Source organism: Pelophylax lessonae (assembly GCF_965119305.1).
Source record: "Pelophylax lessonae genome assembly, chromosome: 3".
Lineage (NCBI taxonomy): Eukaryota > Metazoa > Chordata > Amphibia > Anura > Ranidae > Pelophylax > Pelophylax lessonae.
This window is the reverse complement of record NC_138770.1, coordinates 417028239-417040604: the sequence shown is the minus strand read 5'-3', so window position 1 is coordinate 417040604 and position 12366 is coordinate 417028239. Positions and strand designations below refer to the sequence as shown.

The 12366-nt window shown below is 35.0% G+C and overlaps 1 protein-coding gene across 1 annotated transcript in view; it reads left to right on the top strand.

Annotated features, from left to right (window-relative positions):
• The window catches only part of LOC309550556 (uncharacterized protein), a 263513-nt gene that overhangs the window by 134136 nt on the left and 117011 nt on the right, over window positions 1-12366 (top strand). The window contains exons 58-59 of the mRNA XM_082250908.1: window positions 228-263; window positions 3445-3495. Of these exons, the coding sequence (XP_082107034.1) occupies window positions 228-263; window positions 3445-3495 (87 nt within the window). The remainder of the gene's footprint in view (window positions 1-227; window positions 264-3444; window positions 3496-12366) is intronic.

Here is a 12366-nt window from a genome sequence, read left to right as displayed (position 1 = left end):
CTAGCATAACACCTAGTAGTGCTTCCCTCCATTTTAACAAAGTTGATTTGTTTTGCAAGCATTAGGACTTTAATAGTTTGATAATTTTTTTCTTTTTGTTTCTAATCTGTATTAAAAAAAATGTTTTTCAACCTTTGCCATCCTAAATGCCTGTTTAAATACAATCATGTTTTAATGCCCCTAATTCAATTTTAACATTGGTGGCAAATACTGTTTTTTTGTTATAGAAACATATGAGGAACAACTAAAAGAGCAGAAAGAAGGTAAATATTTTTACTATATTATTTAAGGTTCACTAAAATAAAGCTGTAGAAAACAATAGCCCAATAGATGGAGAGATAAAGTTAAAGCATAACAGATGCAGTATTTTAATTACAGCATGCTATTTTCTACTGAATATACATTATAATAATATTTTGTATAGTATTTTAAAGTAAGCACAAAAAAGACCTTTGAGCTGATGATAAAAAATAATGTGCAAAAATGGATGCTTGCAAAGGTAAATATCTTCTTCATGTGAATAATGTCATTTAATGTAGCAATGGAGTTGATTTCCTAAAGGAAGCCTTTTTACTTAGCAAGGTAAATGCTCACTTTGAAAAGTGATTGTTTACTTAGCTAAGTAAAGACAATAAAGCTGTTCTCACTTTCAATACCCAGTCATGAGTGAGGGTAATTAAACCACCAGGATATTTTGTACATAATTTGAGGACTGCAGTAAACACAACTTCACATTAGTTGCTAAGCAAAGTGAACTTAAGTGAATGAAATTATCTTTTCCATTCATAAATCAACACCAGTGTCTATGAATTTTTGAAAAAAACATTCTATTAACAATTTACCTAAAAAAGCTTGAAATAGTGCAAATACATATTCAGGATAGTGGTTTTATTTCAAAGAAATGAAAATCTTTAACAGTGGCTTTGTTTTTCTTTGTTTAAAAAAAAATAAAAAAATAAAAAAATAAAATAAAAACTCTACCTATCTAAAGTGCATAAAAAGAACATATCCAAGGGATGCATAAATATGGATATACATTGAAATATATAAAAAATATATAAAAAATACAGAAAACGAGACCACAACTCCACTGCTAAAAATGTCTAGATTCCAGAGTTCATTAATTTTTCACATATCAATTGTTCATGAAGTAATTTGATTGTGTATCCATATGTATGTATCCCATGGCTGTTATATTAATGTATGCACTTTATGTAAATACATGTAATTTTTATATTTATCTTAGCTAAGCATGGCACAGATTGGTTTATTATCTGTTTACATTGGATTTTTTTTCCACTTTGTGCTTTCAGCTAAAGAAATTTAAGTCTAGAGGAAGCACAGAAAATGTATATTGTTATTTCATATTTTAACTTTGCTATATCAACAAAAATGTATTGTTTTACTTTAAACAACCATTTTTGTACAGGCATGAATAAAACTGCATATAATTGGACGTTTAGAGAAAATGAAGTTAGATGTCAGTAAAAGTGACTTATTTTACTTTTTGGATAATTTGTGGGACTGTGGGAATGTATTGAAATTTAATTATTGTTATTATTATATTATATCAGTCTTGTGCACTCCTTTGCCAAGCATTTCTAATACCTAAAAGATTTGCAGAATACCTACGGTTTGCTACTTATTTTGGTTATTTATTTCTCTAGTGGATTTATTTAATATGAACTAACAATAAAAAAACTTTTTTTTTACCAAAATTACATGGATTAAAATAATTTAAAGACGAACTCCAGGCGGTTTAAATAGACACAAATTGATACAGTTGTGTATTAAATTATAACTCATCATTTTTTTTTTTTTTTATTGAAAGTAGTGTAAGTACTTGGTTTTGAATTAGCCTCTTGCAATTCTCTACACCGGGCAAGAGAGAGGGAGAACAAGACCTAGAGTTAATATTCTGTGCTGTATGCAAATGTGTTGATAAGGAACATGCTCAGAGGAGAAGAGAACAGGAGAATTACCTCGGGTCTTCTGTTGCTTCTTTACTGTCCTGTCAGGAGTCTTGGTGTGAGAGAGGATACCACTGCATTTCTTAACTGTAAGTGGTGTCCTTCATCAGGACTAAATAGTCAAGAAGACAAATTCTTTGGCAGGTAAAGTCCTATGTATGCATTTGTTTGACTAAATAATATATTTAGTGCAAATATTATAGGAGTAGTTTAAATCAACAGGTCATTTTTGATCGTATTCTAACAGTGCTATGTTTCATAAAAATCAAGGAAATCCAAGCTGAATTCCACAACATACAATATACAGTATATACTGTATGTGAAACAATGTTTGCAGCGCTGCTTATAATTAAATAATTATATAGATCAAATCAAAGAAAATACATATAAAAATGTAAAAAAAATATATAGAAATAAATATATAAAGTAAATGTCCAATTAATACATCATTGCGATGTGGAAAATCCTTTCATTTGTGATCATACAGGTGCTTGAATGTGAAATCCGTGCTTGATTCTGGGTTACCCCCTTTGATAATCTACTCACCGCCAAGTAGCTGATTTTAGGCATGTAGGAGCTGCTATATTATAACTTCTCCACTTGCAGTACGATCTCTTGTTGTAAATGAAGATCCATCCACGATTTCCTCATAAGAAAAAGCCGATCATGGTGAAGATCGTTTTTATAAAGCATTTATTTAAGAAATCTTGGGGTTCTTAAATAAATGCTTAAATAAATGCTTTATAAAAACGATCTTCACCATGATCGGCTTTTTCTTATGAGGAAATCGGGGATGGATCTTCATTTACAACAAGAGATCGTACTGCAAGTGGAGAAGTTATAATATAGCAGCTCCTACATGCCTAAAATCAGCTACTTGGCGGTGAGTAGATTATCAAAGGGGGTAACCCCGAATCAAGCACGGATTTCACATTCAAGCACCTGTATGATCACAAATGAAAGGATTTTCCACATCGCAATGATGTATTAATTGGACATTTACTTTATATATTTATTTCTATATATTTTTTTTACATTTTTATATGTATTTTCTTTGATTTGATCTATATAATTATTTAATTATAAGCAGCGCTGCAAACATTGTTTCACATACCAAAAGAGCACCAGCACTTTTTCACTGCAGCTAGCAGCTTTTAAAATCAGTACACTGGTTAGCACTTATTCAGCACTACAGCACTTTATCCACAAGCGCAGGGTATACACAGTTTTATAAGTATATACTGTATGCTGTTCTGATGACAATATGCAGATCTGAGATTACATAACTACACCTGCACTTGCAGATCTAGACTTCCTTCGTAATCTCTAGTCTGTGTTTAATTTACTTTTTTGTGGGTTTTGGGCATCTGCTATAAAAAATTATTAGGTTTGCCAATAGACAAAAAAAAATGCTATAAAAATTATGACACACATTACAGATTAAATGTACCCAACATAATAATATGATTTCTAGTAGAAACCCCGGTGGAAAAGCCAGAAAAAGAACCAAAAGAACCAAAGAAAGGTAAGCACAGATATTTAATTTGCAACTGTTTTTCCTGTCCAGTATCTTTATTGATTTTAATAGGGGGTAAGGCACTATACAATACAAAGAGCAATGGTGAGGTAACAATAACCAGCAAAATTACATCATGGCAGGACAGTAATGTATGTGAAAGTCAGATGTTGAGCAATCAGATAGGAAATCCTGCTAGGCCAAAAATGAAGACAAAAACCAGCTGGATGGTATAAGAACAAGCAGCAATATAACTTTTGATAGTCAATTCAAAGAGAGATATTAACCCCTTCTGGACAGCCCGCCACAGTTTTATGTCGCTATTTTGATGTTAAGTACTGGGGTTATGACAGCAGATATTTTTTTACTGGACGGCGGTTCTTTTTCACATAGAAGTGGTCCCAGCAGTGAATTCACCATGGGACCACTTTTATGGGTGGCAGGAAAGGTGCCCCCTCCCGCCACTTTCCGGTCCTTTTCCCAGCTTACCGGAGCCATCAGTAGCGGGGAAAGCAATCCGGCCTTTTCCCATCCTAGGCAGAAAGTTGAGCGAAGGCAAGCCACTCGACTCTATGGCCTTGGAGGACCAGAGCGACGTCATACGTCGCTTCCTCCCAAGACCCTAAAGGGCCCATTTAAAAATAATTAATATTAAAAACTGTTTTAATATTCCTTAGACGAGCAACATATCCTAGATTAAATTCTGCAACAGATAAACGCAAGGTTATTAGTAGGTGCCCAAATACAGAAGAACATTATGCACATTTTGACCAGTTGGGGATTATCAGGGCTCTCCTCAGTGTGGCACATGTGGGATTTATTTCACTGAACAGTTATTTACCTGACATAGTTATGTATTTCCTTCTGTATTTTAGGAAGTATTATGTTATGATATGTGCTTTCTGGTATAATACAGAAATAAGAAGTGTTTTTCAAACACCCATACTTGCAAACTTCTTTTATTTTCATATTTATTATCATCTTCATAGGTTATTAAAGCAGGCCTTAGTTTTAGGTCTGCTGCTTGATAGACTTGTACTTTTTACAAAGCTATAAGATTTTACTTTGAGCCTGCTGAGTAGCATGTATTTCTTGACATTATGATGGAGTTAGTGCCTAGATCAAGCATACTATATTATCTGAAATGTAGGGGCTTCTTACCTTAATTGTTTTACTTGCATTTCAAAAAGCACAATAATTTCAGAGAACAATAAGCTTTCCGGGCAAACAAAGCTCTAATGTTCATTCATCTGAGAATGGGTGACACTCATATATGAATGTGAGTGTGTAGTATGAATGTGCATATAAAGTAATCAATTATGGCAAAACATTTTGCTTATGTAGCCATGCTGGTCCTGAAACATACATAGGAGAGGTGACACTTATGACCACACAAATGCAAACATGGATATAAAGCAAACTATCTCCTTTCTCCAGTTGGATTTGTGTAGTTCATGGGGTTCTGTAAGAGTAGCAAAGGGAGTGAGGCAATGACAGTTTATATGTGCAGATATAGTTTAGCCTTCCAGTTAATACCCTTCCTAACCATCCTTTCCTTTGTCTTAATACATTTTTACAAAAAATGTTTGATAATAACTTTGTAAAATTAAAGCTTGTGCATGGATTATGGGGGGCTCGAATTGTAAGCCAGGGGAAGGAGCACATAGAGGTTACATGCACATATGGTATGATGCTGACATTCAGTATCTACTAGTTTATTTCCTAAGTACAGTTAATAACTCATTTTTGTAAAGATTTTTTGCCTATTATATGATTGTGAAAAAAAAAATAAAAAAAATAAAATGATACTGGTGCTTGAGTTTGCATGTTAATACAATTCAAACTAGATAGCTTTAGGTTTAATATCTAGTCAGCTGTTAGGAGATTGCATTGAGTTTAATGGTTCATTTTAAAAGTAGGTTTAAGTTAAGGATTTATTTTAATAGGTATGTTGAACTTCATGATTTGGGGTTAGATTGAGATTAAGGGTAACTTTCTTGCTTACTATTAGGCATATAAATTAATTAACTTTTTTGAGTGTTCTAAATTAGTGTGGAAATTGGTCTGCCCAAAAGAATTGTAACAACTTTCTCACAATAAAGAGAAAGAGATTACTTTACCAAGTGCATAAAACCAAAACAACAATATCAAAACAATTTAATGAAACTGAATAAGTGCATGGATGCATGATCATAAACACATAAAATGTATTTAGTGTAAGTCCCCGTTCACACTAAGGCGACCTGTGAGGCGACCTGGTCGCCTCACAGGTCGCCGTAGGTCGCCTTCCATAGGGAAGCAGCGGACCCGTTCTAATAGGAGCGACACAAGTTGCTCCGACTTAGAAAAAGGGTCCGGAGCTTCTTTGGGGCGACCCGGAGTGACTGTCATAGACTTCAATGTTATGAAGTCCGTGCCGGCCGCTCCGAGGTCACGGCGCGCTGCTCGCACCGCGACCTCGGAGGTCGCCCCCCCAAGTCGGATCACCCCAGTGTGAACGGGGCCTAACTGTAAATTTTAAAAATTCACCTGTAGGTAGAATGCTAATTTGTGTCTGGTGCTTATTTTAAAAACACCAAGCTTTTTGCAAATCATTACGCTAGCTATATCAATCACTAACTTTAAAAACATTGCTACATTTGGGGCAAGTAAATATACACCAAATGTACCAATAACAAATAATCCAAATTGATTTGGATCACTTTCTGTTTTTGTTGCATTACCACTTTTCTTTAATATAAAAATGCATTAAAATATGAAATGGAAATATATTGCAATAAATACAGTAAGGTATAAAAGTGAAAATAAGATGCTGATTCCTAAAATCGCAATGGAAATGCATAAGACCGGTGTAAAGGGATGCATTTTGCTTTTTTAACTGAAAAGCTTATCAAAAACTGATCAGTGTGAATAATCCCTTATTGTGTTTTGATTGGATAAAGGTGAATCCATCAGAATCTCTGAATCATAACATAATGAATGAATCTGAAATAAATTTTATTCCATTCATTATGTTATGATTCAAAGATTCTGATGAATTAACCTCCATCCAACCCAAAAAAGGCACTTAAACTAATCACCCAAAATAATGAATTAACATGTTAAGATGAATATAGCAATTGTTCCAAAATATAAATTGACTAAGAACAATGATAATACAAAACTAATCCAAATATAAAAAAACAAATTCCATACATACAAATAGAATTCCGAAATGAAACTAAACAAGTTTGCACATCTCTAATTGTTACTTATAATAATTACATGCAGACAAAGTTCTGTAATAATGTAGGTGCCCACTGTATTTATATATATATATATATATATATACAGTATATATATAGATAATATATAAAGCACATATATGTGTACAGTCGGTGGGAAGAGGTTAAACTGTGCATCACTCTGGTCATGTAATACACTGTGTCAGTACAGCTACACTTAATTTCTTCTTAGGCCCTATCTGTGTTATAGCTGATGCAAGTTTTCACCTCCTATTCACACAGTTAGAGAAAGTGCATGAACTCTCATTCCTACTTACTTATAGGAGGGAATAGCCAGCTATGCCTAAGCCATGCCTAAGCCAGCATGTGTTAGGTGTCATCTTTGATTATCATCAGAAGATAAAAACAGGACCTATTCTGTGGAAGCTGTATCCTAAAAAGGCAAACATAACACAAAGAACAAGTCACTAGCAATGCCGGTAGGCTACCTGTAGCTGATCTTTCCCCACTACAGACTTAAAATGCGTTGTTCTTGTGGAGGAGCATGGCTTTGCTTGCTCATGCCAGATCTGCCCTAATATGACTGGTGGTCTGATGACTTATCGGATAATAATAAGAAGCAGTAGGATAGGTGTAGAAAGCACGGAGCCACAGAATGATTGTAAATATTGATAGAAACACATCCTTGTACTGCAGTTCCTCAGGCAGATTTTTCTCCCAGCAAGCCCTATGGACATCAATGAGCAGCATAGTAGTGACATTACTGTGTTTAGAAGATCTCACATTGCAGATATATAGTTATGAGGCTCAAGGCACAGGAGTTCTGGGGCACAATTATATGCCAGGAAGAGAAATTATATTTTTCAGGAAAAACAAAATGCAAATGGTAAATTTTTCAGGGTACTGCTTAGTCAAAATTGACATTTCAATATATTTCCAATTAGATAGCTAATCTTTATTTTTTGAGTATAGGTCAACTTTAAAACAGGCCTCAATGGAAAACCAGCAGTTGGGAAGATATTAGCAAGTGGTTATTCTGATCTGGCCTGATCATCCAAAATGTGTTGTTTTTTTATGGCTGTATTTTACATTGCCTAATAAAGAATAACTGCTTGCTGATATCTACCGAAGTGCCAGCTTTCCATTCAATTTTTTCTACTATGTGAGGTTTTAGGAGACCTCTCAGCCTGAGCACTGGGCCCTAAAAACTTTGGAATGTTTTGTTAGTCGTTGAAGTGCTGTTTCATTTATTTCTAACCATAAAACAGGGCATCACTATGTGGCAAATGCCATAATATCATGCATCTTGGAGTAACCCCTTCCCAAGCAAAACATGCCTATGGATAAGTCTAAATTTACCGGCACAGTTTTCTTTCATAAGTGTTTTCAGGGCATATTGTATATGAAAGCAAATACTAGAAGCATGCAGATAATTGGCTGCATAAACAAATCAACATGATATTTTTTAGAAGCACCTGTTGAAAAGCCTGAAAAGAAGCCAGCAGAACCAAAGAAAGGTAATTAACAGATCATTTTGCTATAAATTAGCACGGCCATATAACTATTACTGTAGTGTAGTCTTAAAACTGTACTGTATGTTCTCATATTTTTCCTATGGTTGCTGTAGCTTTTGACTAATGTATGTTTAAATATGCATCTGGACTTTAGGAAAAAAAAACATCAATAAGAATGTAGTTTTAGTTTGCATTCTTGATTATTTCAGTAATTAAGGTGTAACTGCAACATAGGTGCAGTTACACCTATATCAGAACACCCTCACCTCCATTCTTATACTCAGCTTTACCCAATGCAGAAAGATATTGCTGACTAGATCACTGAGTTGTTTGTCACAAATATTTTAGCTAAGCCAGTGTATGCACTCTAGACTCACATTTATCCCATTGGAGTTCTAAGTTTGAGGTTTCCAGTGTGTGCTTCCATGCTGGATAATGGACAGGTGAGAATACAAATGGGAGGAGAGCTACGGATGGGGGTTAGGGGGCTTTGATATAAGTATAACTGCATCAAAAGCGCGACTCCACATTTTGAACAAACATTTCATTGTTCACAAAACTGGAGTTGGGCCTACTCTAATCTTCTTTGCCTTTGTGACTGTTGTTAAACTGTGTAAGTTTAGAAAAATCTAAGTTTTGCAAGTGACACTCCTCTGTACTAACGACTTTAAAGTTATCATGGTGAGATGCATATAGACATGAAAGTTGACCAATGGTAGTAGTGTGTTTAGTCCTATTGGTACACAATACCATGCAATGGTACCATGTAATATGTGATGGTTCACATTATATTTACAAGATTCATTAAAAAAATAATTAATTTGGAAAATATGAACATTAGCTACCTTCCCATTCTTCTTCCTTTGCAACACATACACTTCAAAACAATAACGTTCAATAAGGTTCCGGATGAAATATGCACAACAAGAGAACACAAAGTTGTTTTTTTGTATTTTTCTTTTTATTAACAAAATGGTTTTCATGATGATTACTTAAATGTTTTATTCTTCATTTGCAATTTGATACTGAAGCTAATTATCCTAGTCAACAAGTTTTTAGTTTTAGTACATTATTAGTATGGAATATATTTCAAGCAGGTAGTTTGAATTTATTATATGAAACAATTTTTATTGCTCTCAATGTTATCTTTTAATTCGTTAATTTCACTTTATTTTTGCAGTCAAAATTAAAGCAAGAAAGAGTACGTTGAGTCATCACTGACTGCAGAAGCAGTAAATTATGTGAAATATGCTTTAGTTTATTTAACTGGCTAGGCACTTGAAGCAGAAAGCATGTGTTAAGATAAGGCACTGAATTGTATATGATGTCTCTGACCTAATTCAGTTACCCGCTTAAGGTCTTGGCTTACATAGAGAACCACGTAATAAACAGCAAGTTAATGCATCAGAATATATCAAGCGAATATAACAAGTTGATGTGCTTACATTGTCCCGTGTTTCTTCAACTCTATGTGACAAGCTGTGCACATGATCTGTTATCACAGCCGGAAGGGGCTATGACATCTGTGGTGAAGGGTTAGCACATCATGTAACAATATGCTATTTTAGTCTTCTTCTCACTTTTCTCATAGGCTTTGCTCCTGTGCATTTGCAGCTCAGTGTATGCAGAGCGTAGCATGCAAAAATTAAATGTTTTCAATGCAGTGACTTAAATACTTTATTTTTTTTACTTCTTTAGAGGAAGACATTCGGGTACCTGCCAAAGTAATCACTGAAAAGCAAGGTACTTTGTAAATCATTTTTTTAAACTACCGGTATTTAGAGAAAACTTTATTTAGGTAAACTAAAGGCAAAACAATCTCTTTTATCATTTATTAAAGGAATACAGGAATATTTTATTCTGATGCTATTGGGTTAAATGCAGCTGCCTACAGGAGGATTGAATACTGGCAAACAAAAAAGCCATTGGACAGACAGATATAACCCCTTCCAGCATGCATCAATTTTTTGCTAGTGTTGTAGGAGGATGATGCCTATTCTCTACTGAGAAATGTTTATACCCTTTTCTATTAGTTGTTGCACTGTATTATTCTTGTTTTTTTTTTACTTTGTCTCAGTGGCTGTTAGTGTTTTGTTTGCTGTGTTGCCCATCCCTCAGTTGGAATACTTTTGGATGTTTCATTTGCATCAGAATAAAGGAATCCTGCATCACTTAATGAACAACAGAGAAAACAGGGTTTTTGTATTAACACTAAAAATCCATTCCTTGAAGTTCATTAAGTGACACACTTATTGTCATTTGTGATCGTGATCTACTGCTGGATAGGGGTGAACTCAGGCATGCAAATGATTGACCTTGGACAGTGACAGCTTCCTGAAGGGATCATACAGGTGGGTTTGGACTAGGACCAGAACGTCGTAGAGGAAATGCGTAGAGCGTCACTGCCGCCTTAGCTCGGAACACACTTCCGGTTACATGGAACGCATAGCGTTCCGGAAGAGCCACAGCCTCCCTCACTACACAGTTTATGACGATTCTTATGCCTTTTTTACTGCGATATATGTGAGTACTTTTCCTTAATAAAATTAAACACTTTTAAACGGTACTACACTATACAAGCCTTCTTTCCTCTTATGTGTACCCAGAGTACATCTGGACACTGAGTCACCACGCCATAAAACTCCCCATTGATCGTCCCCAGTCACCTATGGTGGTAGGATCCCTACTGAGGATACCTTCAGAGGAACCAAGGGAGGACAACTGAGGGACATAGGAGTCACGCTCAATCTGGAATATAGGCTTGTTACCCCTGTAGGGGTTCCCCTTTCTGGTAAGTGCGGTCCTGGGAGTGAGGGGAGCACCATTAGCCCATCACACCGACCAAACTTGAAGAAACACTGGAAGCACTTTAGTCACCTTTGAAGAGAAGCTGCACCGATTTACCCGGCATAGGAGCACCTAGTGTGCGATTGGGTTTATTTATATTTATACTAACCCCTAGAGTATTATATTTCACCCCCAACACTCAATATTTATCTTCTTATCCATTTTTGTATTATGCGATTTTTGGAATCGCATCACTTTACATCTTAATTTCTTTATTCGATTACTAGGATCCACTTACACTTGCCCCTCTTTGGGGCCTGCTCTAATCTGTTTGGAGCTTATGCACTTTTTTCTGTTTCTTTATGCGACTTTGGAATCGCATCACTTTGCACTTTTAACCAATAGCACTTTTATGCTTAGGTTACCATTTGTAATACCACCTAGCATCCATCTGCACTTGCACCTTTGAGGCTTGCTCTATTGGATTGGAGCTCATTTACAATCAGTCACTAGAGCACTTTTTCTTTATACTCTGATTGTTATTTGCACTTTCTATTTGGTTTACAAAGCATATTTGTATTACTTACTGTATGCACTTAGTCACTTTATATTGCTGCAAGAGATTCACTTATATCTTAAATATTTTTTGTCACATCTGTATTTATTTGACGTTTTACGTTTGATTGAGGTTTTATTGATATATATACTAAGTGTTTACAATTTTCAGACACATATTTATTTTCCTGGGATAGTGCAATTATAACTTTTCGTTTCTAAACATCTGACAGCGCCATTTACCTCCCTATCCAACTTGCTAATTTGCTGTTCACTTGTGTGAACAATTTAGAGCTAGGCTGCAGTCAAAACTTTCTCCTTTATCTTAAGCATGGATTTCCCCTCTCTTTAGGATCAGAACATGCCTGAGCTCATCCCTACTCCTAAATATTGCTTTTCTACCATACTGAAACATTTTGGAAGTGGTTGTACCTTTTTTAGCAAATGGCATTTTGTTTGTTAGTGTCAAGTCCTCCTGTAGGTGGTTAAATATAACCCAGCTGCATCAGAATAATTGAATGAACTTTTCATTAAACATTTAATTTAACAGAATTTATAGTAAAAAAACAAATCCTGTTTTTTTTAGATTTGGATAGAGAGGCGAGAGTTTAGAACCACTGTTCTTATTGAACTTAATGCCTCAGTTAGGGAGATTCACTCTTTCTAACTGTCCTGATCACCAGTCTCATGGGAATCGAAAATGAGGCAAAATTAAAAATTTTAAGTTACCACCAGAACAAGAATTGAGGAAAAATCTTCCAATGGGGCACTTGTTCCCATGGCAACTGTCATTCCTTCCT